Source organism: Pseudophryne corroboree, chromosome 8 (assembly GCF_028390025.1).
Source record: "Pseudophryne corroboree isolate aPseCor3 chromosome 8, aPseCor3.hap2, whole genome shotgun sequence".
In the NCBI taxonomy this organism is placed as follows: Eukaryota; Metazoa; Chordata; class Amphibia; order Anura; family Myobatrachidae; genus Pseudophryne; species Pseudophryne corroboree.
This window is the reverse complement of record NC_086451.1, coordinates 421,500,172-421,526,731: the sequence shown is the minus strand read 5'-3', so window position 1 is coordinate 421,526,731 and position 26,560 is coordinate 421,500,172. Positions and strand designations below refer to the sequence as shown.

Genomic DNA, 26,560 nt, shown 5'->3' with positions numbered 1-26,560 from the left:
TGTAATAATCAACATATAAAATATTAGCATTGTAGCTTCTCAGGAAGACTGTGCTGCTCCCACTCACAAGTAGATAGGCTAGGGGGAAAGAAAATCATAATTTATTTGAAATATATAATAAAAGAGTGATGGATTGTTTATAGTGGAAATTTGATGTCACTTTACACACGTATCTTGAAGGTGATGCTTTCGATTCCTAAAGAACACTGTATGAACATTGCAATTAGAGGGTTCGGACCTCAGGATGTATAGTCATGCACACAGGGTTTTGTAGAACGCAATTCACACGGCTGTAGCATACAAGAGAGATACAATGTAAATATAGATATGAATGATAATTAAATACAGAACTTCAGGAAAATGTCTGCCAGGTACAATACAACCCAGGCACGGCTTTTACTTTAGGACACAAACGTGGAGTGAATGAAACAATTTATTTGCCGATCGTTCCAGACACGAACGAAGGATACCATCTTCTGCGGGCACATGTACAGAGGGAGGTGGTCTCTGCCACAGATGGGTATCATCCTCAGAAAGGAGGCGGGAGGATGTCACACCGACCTCTGACCACAATGCAGATTATGCTCAATGTGAAAACGCATATTTACTAAGGAATAAACAGTCAATGAGCAGGAAGATACACAGCAGTGCAAGGGGGCGGGGCCACACAGGAGGAAGAAAAAAAAATAAAAAAGGACAACAGTGTCACCTTGGTGATGAACCATTGGCATTCGTCACCGTTGGCAACGCTGAAATCACAGTCTTCTGCCTGCAATGGTTTCAAAATAATAAGAATTTACTTACCGATAATTCTATTTCTCGGAGTCCGTAGTGGATGCTGGGGTTCCTGAAAGGACCATGGGGAATAGCGGCTCCGCAGGAGACAGGGCACAAAAAAGTAAAGCTTTACTAGGTCAGGTGGTGTGCACTGGCTCCTCCCCCCATGACCCTCCTCCAGACTCCAGTTAGGTACTGTGCCCGGACGAGCATACACAATAAGGGAGGCATTTTGAATCCCGGGTAAGACTCATACCAGCCACACCAATCACACCGTACAACTTGTGATCTAAACCCAGTTAACAGTATGACAACAGAAAGGGCCTCTTAAGATGGCTCCTTAACAATAACCCGAATTAGTTAACAATAACTATGTACAAGTATTGCAGATAATCCGCACTTGGGATGGGCGCCCAGCATCCACTACGGACTCCGAGAAATAGAATTATCGGTAAGTAAATTCTTATTTTCTCTATCGTCCTAAGTGGATGCTGGGGTTCCTGAAAGGACCATGGGGATTATACCAAAGCTCCCAAACGGGCGGGAGAGTGCGGATGACTCTGCAGCACCGAATGAGAGAACTCCAGGTCCTCCTTTGCCAGGGTATCAAATTTGTAAAATTTTACAAACGTGTTCTCCCCCGACCACGTAGCTGCTCGGCAGAGTTGTAATGCCGAGACCCCTCGGGCAGCCGCCCAAGATGAGCCCACCTTCCTTGTGGAGTGGGCTTTTACAGTTTTAGGCTGTGGCAGGCCTGCCACAGAATGTGCAAGTTGAATTGTGTTACAAATCCAACGAGCAATCGACTGCTTAGAAGCAGGTGCGCCCAACTTGTTGGGTGCATACAATATAAACAGCGAGTCAGATTTTCTGACTCCAGCCGTCCTTGCAATGTATATTTTTAAGGCTCTGACAACGTCCAACAACTTGGAGTCCTCCAAGTCGCTAGTGGCCGCAGGCACCACAATAGGTTGGTTCAGATGAAATGCTGATACCACTTTAGGGAGAAAATGCGGACGAGTCCGCAGTTCTGCCCTATCCGAATGGAAGATTAGATAAGGACTTTTATAAGATAAAGCCGCCAATTCAGATACTCTCCTGGCAGAGGCCAGGGCTAGTAACATAGTCACTTTCAATGTGAGATATTTCAAATCCACCTTTTTCAATGGTTCAAACCAATGGGATTTGAGGAAATCTAAAACTACATTTAGATCCCACGGTGCCACCGGAGGCACCACAGGAGGCTGTATATGCAGTACTCCCTTGACAAAAGTCTGGACCTCAGGGACAGAGGCCAATTCTTTTTGGAAGAATATTGACAGGGCCGAAATTTGAACCTTAATGGATCCCAATTTGAGACCCATAGATAATCCTGATTGCAGGAAATGTAGGAAACGACCCAGTTGGAATTCCTCCGTCGGAACCCTCCGATCCTCGCACCACGCTACATATTTTCGCCAAATGCGGTGATAATGTTTCACGGTGACTTCCTTCCGTGCCTTAATCAAGGTAGGAATGACTTCTTCTGGAATGCCTTTCCCTTTTAGGATCTGGCGTTCAACCGCCATGCCGTCAAACGCAGCCGCGGTAAGTCTTGAAAAAGACAGGGACCCTGCTGTAGCAGGTCCCTTCTCAGAGGTAGAGGCCACGGTTCGTCCGTGAGCATCTCTTGAAGTTCCGGATACCAAGTCCTTCTCGGCCAATCCGGAACCACTAGTATTGTTCTTACTCTTCTTTGCCGTATGATCTTCAATACCTTTGGTATGAGCGGCAGAGGAGGAAACACATACACTGACTGGTACACCCAAGGAGTTACCAGTGCGTCCACAGCTATTGCCTGTGGATCTCTTGACCTGGCGCAATATTTGTCCAGTTTCTTGTTGAGGCGAGACGCCATCATGTCTACAATTGGTCTTTCCCAACGGTCTATTAACATGTTGAAGACTTCTGGATGTAGACCCCACTCTCCCGGATGAAGATCGTGTCTGCTGAGGAAGTCTGCTTCCCAGTTGTCCACGCCCGGGATGAACACTGCTGACAGTGCTATCACGTGATTCTCCGCCCAGCGAAGAATCTTGGCAGCTTCTGCCATTGCACTCCTGCTTCTTGTGCCGCCCTGCCTGTTTACATGGGCGACCGCCGTGATGTTGTCCGACTGAATCAACACCGGCTTTCCTTGCAGGAGAAGTTCCGCCTGGCTTAGAGCATTGTAGATTGCTCTTAGTTCCAGAATGTTTATGTGAAGAGACTTTTCCAGACTCGTCCATACTCCCTGGAAGTTTCTTCCTTGTGTGACTGCTCCCCAGCCTCTCAGGCTGGCGTCCGTGGTCACCAGGATCCAATCCTGAATGCCGAATCTGCGGCCTTCTAATAGGTGAGCCTTCTGCAACCACCACAGAAGTGACACCCTTGTCTTTGGTGACAGGGTTATTCGCAGGTGCATCTGCAGATGCGACCCTGACCATTTGTCCAACAGATCCCTTTGGAATATTCTTGCATGGAATCTGCCGAATGGAATTGCTTCGTAAGAAGCCACCATTTTTCCCAGGACTCTTGTGCATTGATGTACTGACACTTTTCCTGGTTTTAGGAGGTTCCTGACCAGATCGGATAACTCCTTGGCTTTTTCCTCTGGAAGGAAAACCTTTTTCTGAACCGTGTCCAGAATCATTCCTAGGAACAGCAGACGAGTTGTCGGGATTAAATGGGATTTTGGAATATTCAGAATCCACCCGTGTTGTCTTAGCACCTCTTGAGATAGTGCTAAAGCTGTCTCCAGCTGTTCTCTGGACCTTGCCCTTATTAGGAGATCGTCCAAGTATGGGATAACTAATACGCCTTTTCTTCGAAGAAGAATCATCATCTCGGCCATTACCTTGGTAAAGACCCGAGGCGCCGTGGACAATCCGAACGGCAGCGTCTGAAACTGATAGTGACAGTTTTGAACAATGAACCTGAGGTACCCCTGGTGTGCGGGGTAAATCGGAACGTGTAGATACGCATCCTTGATGTCCAAGGATACCATAAAGTCCCCTTCTTCCAGGTTCGCTATCACTGCTCTGAGTGACTCCATCTTGAACTTGAACTTTTTTATGTAGAGGTTCAAGGACTTCAGATTTAGAATAGGCCTTACCGAGCCATCCGGCTTCGGTACCACAAATAGAGTGGAATAATACCCCTTTCCTTGTTGTAATAGGGGTACTTTGACTATCACCTGCTGAGCGTACAGCTTGTGAATGGCTTCCAACACCCTCTCCCTTTCGGAAGAGACGGTTGGTAAGGCAGACTTCAGGAAACGATGAGGAGGATCCGTCTCTAATTCCAACCTGTACCCCTGAGATATTATCTGCAGGATCCAGGGGTCTACCTGCGAGTGAGCCCACTGCGCGCTGTAATTTTTGAGACGGCCCCCCACTGTCCTGGGAAGGAGCTGCCTGTTGGTGTCTCTTCCCTCTTCCTCTGCCTCGTGGCAGATACGACAAGCCCTTTGCTCTCTTATTTTTGTAGGAGCGAAAAGGCTGCGGTTGAAAGGTCGGTGCCTTTCTCTGTTGGGGAGTGACTTGAGGTAAAAAAGTGGATTTCCCGGCAGTAGCCGTGGCCACCAAGTCTGATAGACCAACTCCAAATAACTCCTCCCCTTTATACGGCAAAACCTCCATGTGACGTTTTGAATCCGCATCGCCTGTCCACTGTCGTGTCCATAAGGCTCTTCTGGCTGAAATGGACATAGCACTCATCCGAGATGCCAGTGTGCAAATATCCCTCTGTGCATCACGCATATAGATAAATGCATCCTTTATTTGTTCTAACGACAGTAAAACATTGTCCCTATCTAGGGTATCAATATTTTCAATCAGGGATTCTGACCAAACTACTCCAGCACTGCACATCCAGGCAGTTGCTATAGCTGGTCGTAGTATAACACCTGCATGTGTGTATATATTCTTTTGAATAACTTCCATCTTTCTATCTGATGGATCCTTAAGTGCGGCCGTCTCAGGAGAGGGTAACGCCACTTGTTTGGATAAGCGTGTGAGCGCCTTGTCCACCTTAGGGGGTGTTTCCCAGCGCGCCCTAACCTCTGGCGGGAAAGGGTATAATGCCAATAACTTTTTTGAAATTATCAACTTTTTATCAGGAGCAACCCACGCTTCATCACACACGTCATTTAATTCTTCTGATTCAGGAAAAACTGTTTGTAGTTTTTTCACACCATACATAATACCCTGTTTTACGGTATCTGTAGTATCAGCTAAATGTAACGTCTCCTTCATTGCCAAAATCATATAACGTGTGGCCCTACTGGAAAATACGTTTGAATTTCTACCGTCGTCACTGGAATCAGTGCCCGTGTCTGGGTCTGTGTCGACCGACTGAGGCAAAGGGCGTTTTACAGCCCCTGACGGTGTTTGAGGCGCCTGGACAGGCATTAATTGATTGTCCGGCCGCCTCATGTCCTCAACTGACTGTTTAAGGGAAGATAAACCATCACGTAATTCCACAAATAAAGGCATCCATTCTGGTGTCGACCCCCTGGGGGGTGACATCTGCATATTTGGCAATTGCTCCGCCTCCACACCAATATCGTCCTCATACATGTCGACACCACGTACCGACACACACCGCAAACTCACAGGGAATGCTCTAATGAAGACAGGACCCACTAGCCCTTTTGGGGAGACAGAGGGAGAGTCTGCCAGCACACACCACAAAGCGCTATATATACAAGGGATATCCTTATATTAAGTGCTCCCTTATAGCTGCTTTAATATATATATATATAGCCATTAATGTGCCCCCCCTCTCTGTTTTACCCTGTTTCTGTAGTGCAGTGCAGGGGAGAGACCTGGGAGCCGTTCTGACCAGCGGAGCTGTGACAGAAAATGGCGCCGTGTGCTGAGGAGATAGGCCCCGCCCCTTTTTCGGCGGGTTCTTCTCCCGCTATTTTTCCAGTCAGGCAGGGGTTAAATATCTCCATATAGCCCCTATGGGCTATATGTGAGGTATTTTTAGCCTTGTATAAGGTTTATATTTGCCTCTCAGAGCGCCCCCCCCCAGCGCTCTGCACCCTCAGTGACTGCCCAGTGAAGTGTGCTGAGAGGAAAATGGCGCACAGCTGCAGTGCTGTGCGCTACCTTATGAAGACTGAGAAGTCTTCAGCCGCCGGTTTCCGGACCTCTTCACGCTTCAGCATCTGCAAGGGGGTCGGCGGCGCGGCTCCGGGACCGGACTCCACGGCTGGGCCTGTGTTCGATCCCTCTGGAGCTAATGGTGTCCAGTAGCCAAGCAGCAAATCCACTCTGCATGCAGGTGAGTTTACTACTTTCCCCCTAAGTCCCACGTTGCAGTGATCCTGTTGCCAGCAGGACTCACTGTAAAGAAAAAAACCTAAACTAAACTTTCTCTAAGCAGCTCTTTAGGAGAGCCACCTAGATTGCACCCTTCTCGTTCGGGCACAAAATCTAACTGGAGTCTGGAGGAGGGTCATGGGGGGAGGAGCCAGTGCACACCACCTGACCTAGTAAAGCTTTACTTTTTTGTGCCCTGTCTCCTGCGGAGCCGCTATTCCCCATGGTCCTTTCAGGAACCCCAGCATCCACTTAGGACGATAGAGAAAAGTGTTTTGTAGAGAATTGGGGCGAGGGGGGTCATAAGACGCCCTGTGTGTTTGGGGTTTTACCCATGATCTTTTTGGAACACTCCAGCAGGGCATTGTGTATGTCCTTCGCACAAGAGATCTGCGACTTGATCATGCTGAGATACTGGGTGTAAGGAAGGCTCTCCGTCTGCACGGCATCTGGTTTGGTAGCTGTAGGCACAAGCGTGGGGGAGTGCTTGGCGCTGTCGTAGCTCTGAGATAGGCACTCGTAGGCCAGTCGCTAGGGGAGGGGATAAGGGACAGGTCAGCACACAGCACGTACCCATTCCTCACTGCCAAGCCCCTGTGATCCCAACCTAACTTCTGCCTAGCCCCCGCCAACTCCCTGAAGTCACAGCCCCCTCACATTACTCCCCTGCAGCCCGCATACATCAATCCTCCTCCCTATGTAAGCAAAGAATCCCAAGTATGTCCCACCACATATCCGCCTGAGCCTGGTACATTATATTAACTACAGCTGTACAAGGCTTTACTGGAAAAGGACTTATGAGGTACATTTTTTTTTTTTTTTTAAAGATAGTGAAATCGCTGGCTCCTAAGCCGTACACTTACATTCCAAACATTCCCTGCTAGTACAGCTTCCAGTCTGGCCGACAACTATACAGCCAGCACAGAGGCAAACTGGATTCGGAAGAGTGTGAAAGCTTTGCCTGGGGAAAGAAAGAGCCTGCAACTAGCAATAAGGGTTTTCCACTCATGTGAGGCCATATTTAGTCTTTCCCCTAAGCTGAGGGCGCTCATTTTTAAGTCACATGGTGGTGCAACTCTGTGACCTCCATTACCTGGCCTGCAAATTAGCTCTCTATATAATATGTCACTGCAGGGAGCCCTATCTAACAGGGGCTTTCACAGTAATCAGGTGTTTAGAATATTCTGCACAAATGAGAACGTGTCCAGGCGTTACTCACCAAGCAAAGCTCCAGCTGGTCACACAGGGCATAGAACTCCTCCAAGCTCTTATCAAACCTCTGAACTGGGAGATCAGCAATCTTCCTGCAAGAAAAGACAGAGGAGACATGAGCATTATGCATGCAGGAGAGAGAACATACAAGAAACAACTACAACCCACACAGCTCTCTGTACCTGGAAAGGACTGGACAGGATGTGAGCAGTACTCGGCCCCTGGCTGGGGAAGGGAACAGAAGAGGCCTCGGCCCCTGGCTGGGGAAGGGTACAGGAGAGGCCTCGGCCCCTGGCTGGGAAAGGGTACAGGAGAGGCCTCGGCCCCTGGCTGGGAAAGGGTACAGGAGAGGCCTCGGCCCCTGGCTGGGAAAGGGTACAGGAGAGGCCTCGGCGCCTGGCTGGGAAAGGGAACACACGGGCCTCGGCCCCTGGATGGGGGAAGGGAACACACGGGCCTCGGCCCCTGGATGGGGGAAGGGAACACACGGGCCTCGGCCCCTGGATGGGGGAAGGGAACACACGGGCCTCGGCCCCTGGATGGGGGAAGGGAACACACGGGCCTCGGCCCCTGGATGGGGGAAGGGAACACACGGGCCTCGGCCCCTGGATGGGGGAAGGGAACACACGGGCCTCGGCCCCTGGATGGGGGAAGGGAAGGGAACACACGGGCCTCGGCCCCTGGATGGGGGAAGGGAAGGGAACACACGGGCCTCGGCCCCTGGATGGGGGAAGGGAACACACGGGCCTCGGCCCCTGGATGGGGGAAGGGAACACACGGGCCTCGGCCCCTGGATGGGGGAAGGGAACACACGGGCCTCGGCCCCTGGATGGGGGAAGGGAACACACGGGCCTCGGCCCCTGGATGGGGGAAGGGAACACACGGGCCTCGGCCCCTGGATGGGGGAAGGGAACACACGGGCCTCGGCCCCTGGATGGGGGAAGGGAACACACGGGCCTCGGCCCCTGGATGGGGGAAGGGAACACACGGGCCTCGGCCCCTGGATGGGGGAAGGGAACACACGGGCCTCGGCCCCTGGATGAAGAAATCTGTGGTCAGTAGGACTAGGGACCCTTTGGCCAAATCTGGCATGCAAATCAAGCAAAATGCTGCTGCCTCCTGTGGTAGCTGCAAATGTTTCACAGAACAGTTTATATTTTTCTGAAATCAGACCACGAAGCGTCTCTGTATCTAAGACAGATTAGTGGACTTCCCAAACATTCAAAGCCCTCAGTTTCTTAGAGAAACTACATTGCCACATAACATTACAGTAACACTGCTCAAATTAATTCCATATTTGTGCTCACTAGAGATTTGAAAAAGGAGAAAAGAAGGCAAACACATCCTTTGTATCAGAGCAGGCGATTTATTCAGATTGTGCTTCTCAATAACAGAGGAACCAGTGACATTGCCCCTCTTCCATGTTCCTCCCGGTCTGTGATAGGGTCCTACAGGTTTCAGCCTGGTTACATTCAAGACACAGAGGCAAAGGTCTTTAAGATTATAACACAGACCAGGGTAAATATGGAATGAAGATGGCCAGTCTGGTCGTGTTGTAAAGGCACCAGTTACTCTGACTAATAAAAAGAGATTGGTCTGATGCAAACAAATGTCATATTGCACAATCGCCTAAGATACAAAGGTCCATCAGTCTGAGAATTAAGTCAGTACAACCAGAATCTTTTCATCCAGGACACGGGTATGGGTTCATTAGGTTGACCACACTTAGGTCGACAGTCATTTTTTCCTTTTTCTGGTGTCGTTTACTTCGTAAAGTGACGGGGAACCCCAATTAGTGAGCCGTGTCCCCTCGCATGGCGAGCGAAGGCACGGTACCTCGCTCTGCTACTGCTGCACTCGGCGCGGGTTACTATTCCCAATCGTAGTCCACGTGGATCGTAAAGTATGAAAAAGTAAAACAATTTAAAACATTTAAAAAAAAAAACATAGGCTAATCAGTAACCGGTAATCAGGCTTCTAGAATAAAATATTTCCCCCTGATCGAGCGGTCAACCAAATGAGGTTGGTGAGTGGTGTCCTTCGAAAGGGTTCCCATCAGGCAATCTGCCACCACGATGCAGATTTATACGCGGTAGCCATGGAGATGTGCCACAATGAGCGATATTTCACATAAAGCGGCGATTGTACAGTAAAGGTTTCCTTGGAACAGCGGACAATCCCGCTGGAGGATGACTTCTATTTTGCATTAAGCGACGTAACAGATGTAAATACAACGTCAATCGTCTGAATGTCTGCAATGGTAAATAAACATTTAAATGATTTATGAATGTTATCAGTATTTATTGCTACATTTTATAATGAGCAGGCCCGTATTGGACTAAATGACACGGTAATAAAGGAAGTGAAGCCAGTTTTAAAACAGGAACTCAGAACTGTTGTGCGTATGCTAAGGAACGTGGGACAGAAAATATTACGGCTTATTCAGAGTTACTGACGTGCTGTTTGCTGAATGGACACTTTAGGAACCACTGAAGTAGAGTTACTAAAAAAAACTTCCAAAAAGGAGAAATGTAGGTGTTGCCCATAGCAACCAATATTGGTGTGGAGTTTGTATGTTCTCCTTCCGATTGCATGGGTTTCCCCCAGGTGCTCTAGCTTAACCGCTTAACTGGCATCATCAGATAACATGCAACTGTGCCGCCCCACTGTGTCCCCCAGTTTTTGACAAGAAGATCCGTTCTGCAGGTGTATATAATATAAGGTGTAAATATTTGAAAAAATACTTTAGAAACTATATTAAATAGAAAAAAAAAAACAATACATTTTAGGAATGATTTTGACAAGGAAAAATCGTCCGTTAAGTGGTTCAATGATAGCTAGAGTCTGATTAATTACCACGGGCAACATCTCCATTTACCCTTTTTAGAAATCTTAGTAAATCTCTCTTTAACTTTAGAATGTGGATGATCTGCTGGATCAGGCCTAAACCACTGACCTAATTATACATCTCTATATTTCTGCTGCTAAAAGCAGATTTAAACACTTCAATCTGGCCATGGCTTCACAGCTGACTGCGCTCATGCAAAACAAGGTACGCTCTCACTTCCCTTATATTGGCTTCATTAGTCTGTGGCGCCACCTTATGGAAGGATCAGAACAATCAGCTCAACAGTGCAAAGCATAACTGCTAAAGCATTCTCAATGGGTCTGGGACTCAGGATAGACAGCAAAAAGGTCGACAAACCTTAGGTCGACGCCAATTGGTCGACACACCTTAGGTCGACATGGAAAAAGGTCGACATGCGTTGTTTTTTTTGTGTCGTTTTCTTCGTAGAGTGACCGGGAACCCCAATTAGTGCACCGCTTTGCTCGCCATGCTTCAGGCATGGTGCATTCGCTCCGCTACCGCTTCGCTCGGCACAGATTACCGTTCCAATCGTAGTCCACGTGGATCGTTAAGTATGAAAAGGTTCCAAAAAATAAAAAAATCGTGAAAAACTCATGTCGACCTTTTTCCATGTCGACCTTGTTCCTGTCGACCTTTTGTCCATGTCGACCTAAGGTTTGTCGACCTTTTTGCTGTCGATCTGGAGTCCGGATACCATTCTCAATGCCTACACATAAGCGTGACAGCAGTTTCGTGGGCAAGACCCATGTACAATCAACGCCATACTGGCTAACTCTCTCAGTAAGTGTGGACGACTGCCAAAACATGGCATCATGGAAGCAGGGCCTAAATTTTGATTCCACCCCCCCCTCCAAAGTGGTCATTAAGTAGCTCTGCAGAGAAGTGTGGTAACAGATTCCAGCTGCCGTTTTCTTATACATTTACTATAAAATAAAGGGACTGTGTGTCCACGGTTCCCTTGATTACGTGTACCTGCTCGTTAATGCAAATATCTAGTCAGCCAATCATATGGCAGCAACTCAACACAAAGTGCCTAATTCAGGCCTGATCGCTCGCTAGGGTATTTTTGCACTGCGGCAAGCAGATAGTCGCCGCCCATAGGGGAGTGTATTTTTGCTTTGCAAGTGTGCGAACGCATGTGCAGCCGAGCGCTACAAAAAAGTTTTGTGCAGTTTCAGAGTTGCCCAGAACTTACTCAGCCGCTGCGATCACTTCAGCCTGTCCGGGACCAGAATTGACGTCAGACACCGGCCCTGCAAACGCTTGGACACGCCTACGTATTTCCAAACACTCCCAGAAAACGGTCAGTTGCCACCCACAAACACCCTCTTCCTGTCAATCACCTTGCGATCAGCTGTGCGAATGGATTCTTCGTATAATCCATTGCACAGCAACGATCCGCTTTGTACCCGTGCGACGCGCCTGCGCATTGCGGTGCATACGCATGTGCAGTTCTGACCTGACGGCAGCGCAGCGAAAAAACCTACCGTGCGATCAGGTCTGAATGACCCCCCAAAAAATTATGCAGGTATGGTTACGATGTTTAGAACACACACCAGAATGGGGAAGAAACATGATCTAAGGGACATTGGGCCTGATTTGGAATTGTACGGAAAGGCGAGAGGGTCACTTGGATCCTACCTAGCTGCTGTGTGCTGTTGTCTGGGGACGCCTGGTTTCTTTCACTACAACTACCTTTATGTCTGTTTGTATTTGTAGACTATAAGATCTGATAGGAGTCCAATCTTTTCCACCTTGAGGATTTTTTTTTCTTCATTTTTGTCTGATTTTATAAAATAAAACAACAGTACTACACTGATGTGAAAGCAAAGTTGAAAAAACAACAACTGGGCAAAACCATGTTGCACTGCAGAATGGCAGATGTAACATGTGCAGAGAGAGTTATAGGCCATACACACTGGCCGACATCAGTCAAAGATATGAACGATCTCGTTCATAAATGAACGAGATACCGTTCATATCTTTGAGTGTGGAGGCACCAGTGATAAACGATGCGCGGCCCCGCACTCGTTCATCACTGGTCCCCCGTCGGCTGTGCATGCAGGCCAATATGGACGATCTCGTCCATATTTGCCTGCACTTCAATGCAGCCGGGTGACAGGGGGAGTCACTGCCCCTCCTCCGCCGGGTCACCCGTCGGCCATATCCGCCGTCGGGCAGCTCGGCGGCAGATCGGCCAATGTGTAGGGCCAATTAGATTTGGGTGGGGTGTGTACAAAACTTAAATCTAAATTGCAGTGTAAAAATAAAGCCGTCTAACATTTGTGGGCTATGTGCAAAAGCAGCAGGTATAACCCTACATAGAAAACATAGAAATGTATTTCCTCCCCTTGCAAGGCAACATGTTGTTTTCCAGTACTTTTTCTGCCTTGCTTCCAAATCTGAATCAGGCCCTGCATGTGCTCCTGAGGGGTCCCCAGTACCTATAACGGAGGGTGGAGCCGTAGAGTGGGAAGCTAGAACCCGGAATGGCCAAGGCCCTCTCCCCTTCATGCGCTAGTCGCGGGGTAGCCAACCCTGGTCCTTGAGAGCTACCAACAGTTCACGTTTTCCAGGTCTCCTCACAGAATCACAAGTGAAGTAATTAGCTCCACCTGTGGATCTTTTAAAATGGGTCATTGAGTAATGAGTGCACCTGTACACCTGCTAGGTGAGCTGGAAAAACGGGAACTGTTGGTAGCGCTCGAGGACCAGGGTTGGCTACCACTGCGCTAGTGTCTACCAGAATGTGTAGCCCATGTCATTTGCTAGGAGTGTCTAAACGTTGTCTGGTTCTTGTCATCTTATCAGACTAAAAGGGGGGTACACACAGAGAGAGCCATGCTTAAATTCTAAGCAATCTGACTAATTGCTTAGAAATTAAGCACGGATCTCTCCGTGTGTAGGGTGCTGGCGACAGCGATCCCGTGCGTCGCTATCGCCGGCTCTAGATTTGGCATGCATGCCAAACCTAGTGAGATCGCTCATTTCATCGTTGGGTGAAATGAGCGGCCCCCCGCCTCGCTCAGCACACATCTCCCCCGTGTGTATGGGGCTTTACACTACTGCACACCTTTTTGTTTTCCCTGAGACATCACACAGGACACTATACTCTTAAAGGAATCTCACCTATGGAAGGATCTTCCCTACTGGAAGCAGAGGAATTGGATATGGACTTTTCACTTACTTAGGAATGTAATTAATTTGCTTATTAGCACCCATGTGGGTGTTCTCTTCTATACCAGTGGTTTCCAAACTTTTTTGAATCACGGCACCCTAGAATATCAGAATTTTTTTCACGGCACCCATAGGCCAAAAAAATTTTATTGAGAAATTTAGAAAGGGATATTACATTAAGTAGATCGCGTTTATATGTCATCCTTAGGGTCAGTTGTGTGGTGAGGGACAAGATTTGCTTCTGTTTGGCCACATATTTTATGACTGGCAGCCAGCAGCACTGGCTTTGCCTATTATATTGACCATGAATAATTTGAATTGGTTCTGGACCACCAACCCAGGGCACCCCTGCAAGTGTCCCGAGGCACCCCAGGGAGCCACGGCACAATGTTTGGGAACCTCTGTTCTATACGTTGGGTTTGTAAGCAAACCCGATGGTTTACATACAAATCCATATGTTTGGGGGTTTGCACAAGCACAAGACGTGTTATGCGCACATGCAGAACTGCTCCTGCGATATCGTTTTACAAAACGGAGGCGTATCACCCCATTTTGTAGGCATCTCACATCCGACAGATCGTCTGAGCAAGCTTCAGCTTACGCCAACTGACCGATGTGTGCTACTATTGCATCTAGCGACCGATGGTCACGATGGTGATCCGATGCTGCATCTTCAGAGGTAGCACTCTGAGCAATACCTTACCTAGGAATCAGGGCCATCGAACATGGGCTGCTGCTAAATCTGAAGTTTTATGCACAACCGTCTCTAGAGTTCACAGAAGATGGTGCAAAAAAACAAATAAGCACCAGTCAGCGGCAGTTCTGTGGGAGTACAGGCCAGGATAATGACGGAGGTCAGAGGAGAATGGCCAGACTGGTTCAGGCATAACAAGAATGGTATGGAGAAACGTACCTCTGAACGTGCAGCATGTTGAGCCTTGTGCCCACAGCTCTTGTTTTCCTCTCTCCCACTTTTACCTTCTTAAACCTATATTCAATGTTGCTGCTCGTCTCATCTTCCTGACTCAACTTCTCCTTTACGGGCACCACTTCCGCTACAGACGCCAGTTTAAGTTCCAACCCTGGGCCTAACTCAGATGCGGACGGGTGTGCTGTGCATAACGCAAAGCATCAATGTTTGGCACTTTGCATATGCGCAGGACGCAGCTCAGATCACTAACACAAGCAGGAGACGTGGGGCCTTCTGATGCATTACCATATTAGAGCTGCAGCTGCCATGTAAGTGACAGAACCTCAGTCCACATCTGAAGCAGGCCCCCTGAGACACCTTTTCACATCACTAGTCTTCACTCTAGCACCCTGCACCTCTCACAACCCGTGCAGTTCCTCCTTTCTGCCTGGGATGTCGCGCTCTGCTCTGGTGCTTCTAGCAGCCTACAGTCTGTGTCTCAGCACCGAGATATAGATCAGCATGTGCTAGAAGCCTCCGGAGCAGAGAGTGACAACTCAGGCTGGAAAGAGGAACTGCACAAGTTATGAGAGGCGCTAGAATGAACACTACATCACTCTCCCCATCTTAGATCTCTGAACTAATCTCAGTCCACGCTCCCTCTCACCCTCTACCTTCTCCCATATCCACAACATTTCCCACACTGCTCCCCTGTTCTGGAACTCGCTCCGCTGCCCTGTGAGACTCTTGTCCAACAACAAAAACAGGGAAAGATTGTCTCTTTGTTGGCGCACTTAAGAAACAATGAAAAAGAAAAATATTTATGTATTCTGAATTTTTATAAAATATAACTTTTATTAGTATTAAACTTAAACTATAGCAATTGAGAAATCTAAATGTGATTATGTGAAAAAAGTGAAAATATTTAATAATACTCACTATTAAAATAAGAATTTACTCACCGGTAATTCTATTTCTCGTAGTCCGTAGTGGATGCTGGGAACTCCTTAAGGACCATGGAGAATAGCGGGCTCCGAAGGAGGCTGGGCACTCTAGAAAGATCTTAGACTACCTGGTGTGCACTAGCTCCTCCCACTATGACCCTCCTCCAAGCCTCAGTTAGGATACTGTGCCCGGACGAGCGTACACAATAAGGAAGGATTTTGAATCCCGGGTAAGACTCATACCAGCCACACCAATCACACCGTACAACTCGTGATATGAAACCCAGTTAACAGTATGAAACAACAGAGCCTCTCAACAGATGGATCAACAATAACCCGATTTAGTTAACAGTAACTATGTACAAGTATTGCAGATAAACCGCACTTGGGATGGGCGCCCAGCATCCACTACGGACTACGAGAAATAGAATTACCGGTGAGTAAATTCTTATTTTCTCTGACGTCCTAGTGGATGCTGGGAACTCCGTAAGGACCATGGGGATTATACCAAAGCTCCCAAACGGGCGGGAGAGTGCGGATGACTCTGCAACACCGAATGAGAGAACTCCAGGTCCTCCTCAGCCAGGGTATCAAATTTATAGAATTTTGCAAATGTATTTGCCCCTGACCAAGTAGCAGCTCGGCAAAGTTGTAAAGCCGAGACCCCTCGGGCAGCCGCCCAAGATGAGCCCACCTTCCTTGTGGAATGGGCATTGACAGATTTTGGCTGTGGCAGGCCTGCCACAGAATGTGCAAGCTGAATTGTATTACAAATCCAACGAGCAATAGTCTGCTTAGAAGCAGGAGCACCCAGCTTGTTAGGTGCATATAGGATACACAGCGAGTCAGATTTTCTGACTCTAGCCGTTCTGGAAACATATATTTTCAGTGCCCTGACAACGTCTAGCAACTTGGAGTCCTCCAAGTCCCTAGTAGCCGCAGGCACCACAATAGGCTGGTTCAGGTGAAACGCTGACACCACCTTTGGGAGAAACTGGGGACGAGTCCTCAATTCTGCCCTATCCATATGGAAAATCAGATAAGGGCTTTTACAGGATAAAGCCGCCAATTCTGATACTCGCCTGGCTGAAGCCAAGGCCAATAACATAACCACCTTCCACGTGAGATATTTCAGATCCACGGTTTTTAGTGGTTCAAACCAATGTGATTTTAAGAAACTCAACACCACGTTGAGATCCCAAGGTGCCACAGGGGGCACAAACGGGGGCTGAATATGCAGCACTCCTTTAACAAATGTCTGAACTTCAGGTACTGAAGCTAGTTCTTTTTGAAAGAAAATCGACAGAGCCGAGATCTGTACCTTAATGGAGCCCAGTTTTAGGCCCATATTTACTCCTGCTTGCAGGAAATGCAGAAATCGACCTAGTTGAAATTCCTCCGTTGGGGCCTTTTCGGCCTCACACCATGCAACATACTTCCGCCATATGCGGTGATAATGAGTTGCTGTGACCTCTTTCCTGGCTTTAATAAGTGTAGGAATGACTTCCTCCGGAATGCCCTTTTCCTTCAGGATCCGGCGTTCAACCGCCATGCCGTCAAACGCAGCCGCGGTAAGTCTTGGAACAGACAGGGCCCCTGCTGTAGCAGGTCTTGTCTGAGCGGCAGAGACCACGGGTCCTCCGAGATCATCTCTTGAAGTTCCGGGTACCACGCTCTTCTTGGCCAATCCGGAACCACGAGAATTGTGTTTACTCCTCGCTTTCTTATTATTCTCAATACCTTTGGTATGAGAGGTGGAGGAGGGAACACATAAACTGACCGGTACACCCACGGTGTCACTAGAGCGTCCACAGCTATCGCCTGAGGGTCTCTTGACCCGGCGCAATACCTCTCTAGTTTTTTGTTTAGGCGGGACGCCATCATGTCCACCTGTGGACGACCCCATTGATTTACAATCATTTGGAAGACTTCTGGATGAAGTCCCCACTCTCCCGGGTGGAGGTCATGCCTGCTGAGAAAGTCTACTTCCCAGTTGTCCACTCCCGGGATGAACACTGCTGACAGTGCTAGTACATGATTCTCCGCCCATCGGAGAATTCTTGTGGCTTCTGCCATTGCCATCCTGCTTCTTGTGCCGCCCTGTCGATTCACATGGGCGACTGCCGTGATGTTGTCTGACTGGATCAGCACCGGCTGGTGTAGGAGCAGGGATTTTGCTTGACTTAGGGCATTGTAAATGGCCCTTAGTTCCAGAATATTTATGTGAAGGGCAGTCTCCTGACTTGACCATAGTCCTTGGAAGTTTCTTCCCTTTGTGACTGCCCCCCAGCCTCGTAGGCTGGCATCCGTGGTCACCAGGACCCAGTCCTGTATGCCGAATCTGCGGCCCTCCAGAAGATGAGCACTCTGCAGCCACCACAGAAGAGACACCCTGGTTCTTGGGGACAGGGTTATCAAGCGATGCATCTGAAGATGCGATCCGGACCACTTGTCCAACAGGTCCCACTGAAAAATTCTGGCATGGAACCTGCCGAATAGAATTGCTTCGTAAGAAGCTACCATCTTTCCCAGGACCCGCGTGCAGTGATGCACCGATACCTGTTTTGGTTTTAGGAGGTCTCTGACTAGAGAAGACAACTCCCTGGCTTTCTCCTCCGGGAGAAACTTTTTTCTGGACTGTGTCCAGAATCATTCCAAGGAACATTAGACGTGTCGTGGGGACCAGTTGTGACTTTGGGATATTCAGAATCCAGCAGTGCTGGCGCAGCACTTCCTGAGATAGTGCTACTCCCACTAACAACTGTTCCTTGGATCGTGCCTTTATTAGGAGATCGTCCAAGTATGGGATAATTAAAACTCCCTTTTTTCGAAGGAGTATCATCATTTCCGCCATAACCTTGGTAAATACCCTCGGTGCCGTGGAGAGTCCAAACGGCAGCGTCTGGAATTGGTAATGGCAATCCTGTACCACAAATCTGAGGTACTCCTGGTGAGGATGGTAAATGGGGACATGCAGGTAAGCATCCTTGATGTCCAGGGATACCATGTAATCGTCCTCGTCCAGGCTTGCAATAACCGCCCTGAGCGATTCCATCTTGAACTTGAATTTTTTTATGTATGTGTTCAAGGATTTCAAATTTAAAATGGGTCTCACCGAACCGTCCGGTTTCGGCACCACAAATAGTGCGGAATAGTAACCCCGGCCTTGTTGAAGTAGGGGTACCCTGATTATCACCTGCTGGGAATACAGCTTGTGAATCGCTGCTAGCACCGCCTCCCTGTCTGAGGGAGCAATCGGCAAGGCAGATTTTAGGAACCGGTGGGGTGGAGCCGCCTCGAATTCCATCTTGTATCCCTGAGATACTATTTGAAGGATCCAGGGATCCACCTGTGAGCGAGCCCACTGATCGCTGAAATTCATGAGGCGGGCCCCCACCGTACCTGGCTCCGCCTGTGGAGCCCCACCGTCATGCGGCGGACTTGGAAGAGGAAGCGGGGGAGGACTTTTGTTCCTGGGAACCTGCTGTTTGCTGCAGCCTTTTTCCCCTACCTCTGCCTCTAGACAGAAAAGACCCTCCTTTTCCCCGCTTGTTTTTCTGGGTCCGAAAGGACTGAACCTGATAAAATGGCGCCTTCTTAGGCTGTGAGGGGACATGGGGTAAAAATGCTGACTTCCCAGACGTTGCTGTGGAAACTAGGTCGGAGAGACCATCCCCAAATAATTCCTCCCCTTTATAAGGCAAAACTTCCATGTGCCTTTTGGAATCTGCATCTCCAGTCCACTGGCGAGTCCATAAGCATCTCCTAGCAGAGATGGATAATGCACTTACTTTAGATGCCAGCCGGCAGATTTCCCTCTGTGCATCTCTCATGTATAAGACTGAGTGTCTTTGATATGGTCAATTGTTAGCAGAATCGTGTCTCTGTCTAATGTGTCAATATTTTCTGACAGTTTATCTGACCACGCAGCGGCAGCACTGCACATCCATGCTGACGCAATAGCTGGTCTAAGTATAATGCCTGAGTGTGTATATACAGACTTCAGGATCGCCTCCTGCTTTCTATCAGCAGGTTCCTTAAGGGCGGCCGTATCCTGGGACGGTAGTGCCACCTTTTTAGACAAACGTGTGAGCGCTTTATCCACCCTAGGGGGTGTTTCCCAACGTAACCTATCCTCTGGCGGGAAAGGGAACGCCATTAGTATCTTCTTAGGAATTACCAATTTCTTATCAGGGGAAGCCCACGCTTCTTCACACACTTCATTTAATTCATCTGACGGGGGAAAAACTACAGGTAGTTTTTTCTCCCCAAACATAATACCCTTTTTTGTGGTACCTGGATGTAAATCAGAAATATTTAACACCTCTTTCATTGCCTCAATCATGCAGTGAATGGCCTTAACGGGCATTAAATTTGACTCATCGTCGTCGACACTGGTGTCAGTATCCGTGTCGACATCTACTTGTGCCATATGAGATAGCGGGCGTTTCAGAGCCCCTGATGACTTTTGAGACACCTGGACAGGCACGAGCTGAAGACTCGGCTGTCCCACAGTCGGCATGTCGTCAAATTTTTTATGTAAGGAGTCTATACGTGCACTCATTTACTGCCATAAACTCATCCACTCAGGTGTCTGCCCCCCAGGGGGTTACATCCCTGCTAAAGGCATCTGCTCCCCCTCCACATCATTATCCTCCTCAAACATGTCGACACAGCCGTACCGACACACTCCACACACACAGGGAATGCTCAAACAGAGGACAGGACCCACAAAAGCCCTTTGGGGGGACAGAGTAAGAGTATGCCAGCACACACCAGAGCGCTATATATATATATATATACAGGGACTAACTGAGTTATGTCCCTAATAGCTGCTTTTCAATAAAAAATATATATATACTGCCAAATTTAATGCCCCCCCTCTCTTTTCCCTCTTACTGGTACTGTAGATTGCAGGGAAGAGCCAGGGAGCTTCCTTCCAGCAGGAGCTGTGAGGGAAAAATGGCGCCAGTGTGCTGAGGAGATAGGCTCCGCCCCTTTTTCGCGGCCTATTCTCCCGCTTTTTATGGAATTCTGGCAGGGGTATTTACCTCATATATAGCCCCTGGGGCTATATATTGAGGTATTTTAGCCAGCCAAGGTGTTTTTATTGCTGCCTCAGGGCGCCCGCCCCCCCCCCCCAGCGCCCTGCACCCTCAGTGACCGGAGTGTGAAGTGTGTGAGAGGAGCAATGGCGCACAGCTGCAGTGCTGTGCGCTACCTTGGTGAAGAGTCTTCATGCCGCCGATTTTCCGGACCATCTTCTTGCTTCTGGCTCTGTAAGGGGGACGGCGGCGCGGCTCCGGGACCGAACATCAAGGCTGGGCCTGCGGTCGATCCCTCTGGAGCTAATGGTGTCCAGTAGCCTAAGAAGCCCAATCCGGCTGCAAGCAGGCGAGTTCGCTTCTTCTCCCCTTAGTCCCTCGCTGCAGTGAGCCTGTTGCCAGCAAGTCTCACTGAAAATAAAAAAATCTAAGACTATTACTTTCTAAGAGCTCAGGAGAGCCCCTAGTGTGCATCCAACCTCGGCCGGGCACGAAATCTAACTAAGGCTTGGAGGAGGGTCATAGTGGGAGGAGCCAGTGCACACCAGGTAGTCTAAGATCTTTCTAGAGTGCCCAGCCTCCTTCGGAGCCCGCTATTCCCCATGGTCCTTACGGAGTTCCCAGCATCCACTAGAACGTCAGAGAAAAGCTGATACACTGTGCTCAATCTCTTTTTAATCGTTTTATTATATCATATACCATATTTCATGTAGGTATTCTGTGCTTCAAGACAATAAAACCGATTTATTGTACTCAAACTGTTTTCGTTCGCTTAATTATATTATAAACATAGACAGCTCTAGAATTATTAATATATGTAATAATTATTAAACAAATATACGTATAGACTGATGCGGACATAAACTAATGAGACTGGAAGGTAGTTGGTTACTACCACATATATCTTAACACAGACTGGAACGATTATACAACCTCATTAGGAGGAGATTCTTTCCCCCCCCAATAAGATCACTCCAAAGTCTTATAATTATTTGGACCAAAATCAACTGACAAGTGATCCCATTACCACATTGTTTAATTATTCATAAGCAATGAGACCGTAGTTATCTTATGGATCTAATTATAACATGATCCACTACTGGTCTCTGAATAATAAATTGCACCAAACTTTCGTGCGTAAGTGGGGTCACGTCTTTTATTATGTCCTGTACGTGGTTAAAAGCCTTAATAGCTTTATTTATCACCACTGTCAATGGTTAACTGTCACACATCTCATCAGTTATTTATCAATGTCCCATGTTGTAGGGATAGCTTCCCAATATATTTCCTTTATAATAATTTTGACTGTATAATCATAAATGAACCCTATCCATTCGTCTATACGTGCTTCAATTGCTTTCTGAGCATACATTAATTTAGAAACCTACTGTATAGTTCCACTCAAGTTTGATATGCCACTTCAATTCTGTGCTAGGCCACTGTACCCGTAGAGGTGTGTTAGTAATACAGTAGCCTAGCACAGAATTGCAGTGGCATATCAAACTTGAGTGGAACTATACAGTAGGTTTCTAAATTAATGTATGCTCAGAAAGCAATTGAAGCACGTATAGACGAATGGATAGGGTTCATTTATGATTATACAGTCAAAATTATTATAAAGGAAATATATTGGGAAGCTATCCCTACAACATGGGACATTGATAAATAATACCCCTTTTACACTCGCACTCCCGGGATGCATTCCCGGGACTGACCCCTTTCACACTGCACTAAGACCTGGGATCGACCCGGGACAGCCCCATTCACATTGATCCCGGGATATCCATGCAAATGCATATGTATGTCATTAGAAATGGCCTTTTCTGGCTCACATGGATGAGGTCACTCTAGTCAACAAAAGGTAGGGGTGAAGAAGAATCAACACACGTTTGGCAAATTAAACTTTTGTTATTTTTATAGGGTTTGCGGTGTATCTCTGGGTTTTTGCGCTGTGTGTACTTTGTACCCCCAGCGCGGCGTTTGTACACAAAGTCCGTACACGGTACGGGACTCTGTACGCAAACGGTGTACAAAGTACGTAGGTTGCATACAGAGTATAGCGGCCGCAGCGGCTTTCTCTTACGCTTCCTGGATGCTCCCCAGGGCTCTGAAAGATGACTTCATCTTTTCAGAGCCCAAGAAAGCGCCAATCCGAGGCCTTTTAACAGTCCCGGGATAGTGAATACCGGGAAGGGCCCTTTCACACTACACAGCGTCCCGGGACCAACCCTGGACGAGACCTGGGTTGAAATCCCGGGATGCTCGTCCCGGGAAATTGACCCTGTACCCTTTCACACTGAGAAAAAACCCGGGATGATGCGCGTTCACGTGCAAAATCCCGGGATTTTCATGCAAGTGTAAAAGGGGTATAACTGATGAGATGTGTGGCAGTTAACCATTGACAGTGGTGATAAATAAAGCTTTTAACCACGTACAGGACATAATAAAAGGCGTGACCCCACTTACGCACGAAAGTTTAGTGCAATTTATTATTCAGAGACCAGTAGTGGATCATGTTATAATTAGATCCATAAGATAACTACGGTCTCATTGCTTATGAATAATTAAACAATGTGGTAATGGGATCACTTGTCAGTTGATTTTGGTCCAAATAATTATAAGACTTTGGACTGATCTTATTGGGGGGGAAAGAATCTCCTCCTAATGAGGTTGTATGATCGTTCCAGTCTGTGTTAAGATATATGTGGTAGTAACTAACTACCTTCCAGTCTCATTAGTTTATGTCCGTATCAGTCTATACGTATATTTGTTTAATAATTATTACATATATTAATAATTCTAGAGCTGTATATGTTTATAATATAATTAAGCGAACGAAAACAGTTTGAGTACAATAAATCATTTTTATTGTCTTGAAGCACAGAATACCTACATGAAATATTGTATATGATATAATAAAACGAGCAAAAAGAGATTGAGCACAGTGTATCAGCTTTTAATATTGAGTATTATTAAATATTTTCACTTTTTTCACATAATCACATTTAGATTTCTCAATTGCTATATTTTAAGTTTAATACTAATAAAAGTTATATTTTATAAAAATTCAGAATACATAAATATTTTTCTTTTTCATTGTTTCTTAAGTGCGCCAACAAAGAGACAATCTTTCCCTGTTTTTGTTGTTCTTCAATTTTATAGTCTATGGCAGCACCCCCAGTTTATGAAGGATAGAAGAAAAAACTTCCTGATTTCATATGATTTTGGGGAATTCCTTAATAAAATATGTAAACATTAAAAACTGTCTGGTGCAGAAGATATCCCTATCCCCCATCTCCTTTGTATTTACCGAGACTCTTGTCCGACCTGACCAGTTTCCAAAGTACTCTGAAAATGCTACTGTTTAATCATAGCTGGGCAAAACCATGTTGCACTGCACATGGGGACAGATGTAACATGTGCAGAGAGAGTTAGATTTGGATGGGTTATATTGTTTCTGTGCAGGGTAAATACTGGCTGCTTTATTTTTACACTGCAATTCATATTTCAGTTTGAACACACCCCACCCAAATCTAACTCTCTCTGCGCATGTTACATCTACCCCACCTGCAGTGCAGCATGGTTTTGCCCAATTGCTAACAACTCTGGATAACCCCCACAGTCCTAACTCCTGCCCTCTGTCTCAGGGCAGAGCCCTCTGTGTCTTCAGTGCACCTCCATTCAAATGGCAGATCTATCTTTTTCTGAAAAACGATATAATCCAGAAATCACTGCTTACTACTACTTAGACAACGTGTGCATATGTGTGTGTGCGTGTGTGCGTGTGTGCGTGTGTGTGTGTTGAGGAGGGCGGTGGGGTTGAAGCCAAGAAACATTCAGCTATGCTCAACATAAATATTGCAACACAGATGGGAAACCATATATCGGTCTGACGATGTTGCAAGTATAAAATGCTGCATTCATAATCTAAAACTGGATACACACTACACGATGTGTGACCAGCAGATAGGGCAATTCGATGTAACGGTACATCCCGCACAATACACTGTACGACAGTGTGATGAGACATTACAGCGTGCGTGTAACTGCATGGCATCGTTCAGTGCATCGTCCCATCTGATGTACAGCAAGAGATGGAAGATGCGGCGAACGACAGCGGTGCATGAGCAATTGGGCGTACACACTACACGCTGTGTCGGAACGATATATCATACGATAGTGTGTACCCAGCTCAGGCGCTCTCCTAGACCGTTATATTGGGGACACTTTCTCCAGGTGGCTCAGTTTATGGTGAACAGCATTGTCCAGAATAAACTTATATCCCTTTAGTGGTGGGGCTAACAGAGTAGATCCAGGACTGCTAATTGTACATGACAGACTGGTGACACAACAAAACATCACTTGTGTGTAGATATAACACAACCAAACACTTACTGTCCATTATCAATATTGGTGTTTTGGGCCAGGTTCAGGGCTGCAATTTTCATAAGATTCTGGGAAGAAAAACAGTAAAAAGAAAAAACAAAAAGGAATGAAACGTGTGTATCACACAACCTGTAATAGATCCAAGTGACTTGTGTTGGTGTATACAGACATAACACAGGAAACCAGTAACACTACCATGGCCTTAATCCAACTGACCGGAAAATGGAGACGCTTGATATAATAATAAAAATATCTATATCTCTCTCTCATTATATATATATATATATATATATATATATATATATATATATATATATATATATATATATATATATATATATATACACACACAGCTTTAAAGATTGAATAGGATTCAGTATGATTTGCCGGCGTATGGGGATGCTGGTGATCACAATACAGATGCAGACATCCTATAGTTGAAATCCCAACAGCTGGGAGGTAAGTCTGTTCCCCCCCCTATCCCCTACCCTCACTTCCTGCAGCCTGCCCCTAACCTCCCCCATAGTGCCTGAGCCTAATCCTCCATGCACCGCAGCCTAAGCCTACCCCCCTCCACCTTGAGGTGCCTAAACCTAACCCACCAGCAATACTTACGGTTGGGATGGCGGCATCAGTCTCCTGACAGCCGCCATCTTAACCACATCCCTTTGCACAAGTGCCAAACTTTAGATAACAGCATATAAAATGTTAGCATAAGACGAGCAGGAACAACAGAGTTACATGGAATAGTGGTGGTAATGTATCAAGAAGTGTAAAGGGCCCTACACACTTTGCGACGTTGACGGGCAATATGAACGATATATCGTGCTTATTTGTTTAGTGTGAAGGCACCGACGATGAACGATGCATTTACCCGCTGTCGTTCATAGTGGTTTTCCATTGTTTTTCAATGCAAGTCAATTTGGACGATAACGATCATCACTCAGATTGAACGGCAAAATCGCTGACATTGCTAAATATGTAGGGCCCTTAAAGCATACGTACAGACTTTCAGGCTGTCCCATCTGGAAGGGGGCAGTCAGGACGGCACAAATAAGGGCATGCCGTCATTGCAGCCCCACCCCCGCTCTACAATACCCAGATTACATGCACTGTAAGGCAAGGGTGGGGCTACGATGACAATTCAGTACGAATCACATCATCAGCCACCCTACAACAGACTGCCCCCCTTTCGTGAACGGCTGCAGGTTGGTTCTGCTTGCCTACTTTCCTGGGGAGAGGCGCCACCCCAACTTTCGTGAGCCTTCCCTGGCCGTTCCGGGAGAGTAGGCAAGTAGGGGGGGAGAGCGTGGAGAATTCTGTAAAATATCATATATCAACCAATCAGCTTCTATGGACAACTTCCCCACTCTTCCCTGCTTCATACATCACCCCCAACATCTCTAAGTCTTCCACATGGGGGATCTTTTTTCCCCATGCACACCAGACTTCCTGCCAGAGACCCCACTATAGGGATACGCAGCCTGCAGATAACAGAGGGAGACTATCCCGCACACACAATACACCCCAGCTGCAAGACCCCAACTCCCCACTACCTGCAGGCTCTCCTTCAGTTGGGGGATGAGCATCCTGTATCTCTGCACCGGGTCAAAATCCTGCTGTTGCTGCGGGAGACCGAGCTGCTGCTGCTGCTGTCCTCCCCCGGGGCCGAGCTGGGGCCCTGGGGCGCCGCCGCCCGCTGGGACCTGAGGGCCGACAGGCTGGTTCATGGGCGCCGCCATTGTGCGACCGCCGTTCCGTACAGCTGAGAGGAGCACGTGACCCGGCGGGAGGCCGTGCTGCTGGAAATCCGGCCGTCAGTCGGAGCAGGGAAAGCTGCAGCTTCTGCCCTCAGTGGGGCGGGGCCTGCTGCTACTGCGTCAGTGCGGGAA

The 26,560-nt window shown here is 47.4% G+C and overlaps 1 protein-coding gene across 2 annotated transcripts; it reads right to left on the bottom strand.

The window, feature by feature from the left end:
- Window positions 1–351: 351 nt before the first annotated feature.
- MED29 (mediator complex subunit 29) lies at window positions 352–26,507 on the bottom strand. 2 transcript variants are annotated; one of them, XM_063937960.1, is made up of 5 exons: window positions 26,225–26,507; window positions 24,678–24,736; window positions 7,345–7,429; window positions 6,458–6,656; window positions 352–769 (listed from the first exon to the last, which is right to left on the bottom strand). In XM_063937960.1, the coding sequence occupies exons 1-5, from the start codon at window positions 26,408–26,410 to the stop codon at window positions 756–758; spliced, it is 543 nt and encodes a 180-aa protein (XP_063794030.1). In that variant the 5' UTR covers window positions 26,411–26,507; the 3' UTR covers window positions 352–755. The 2 variants fall into 2 exon arrangements, with proteins under 2 accessions (XP_063794030.1, XP_063794029.1); XM_063937959.1 differs by lacking the exon at window positions 352–769 and having other exon boundaries at window positions 6,329–6,656.
- Between the last annotated feature and the right edge of the window lie 53 nt (window positions 26,508–26,560).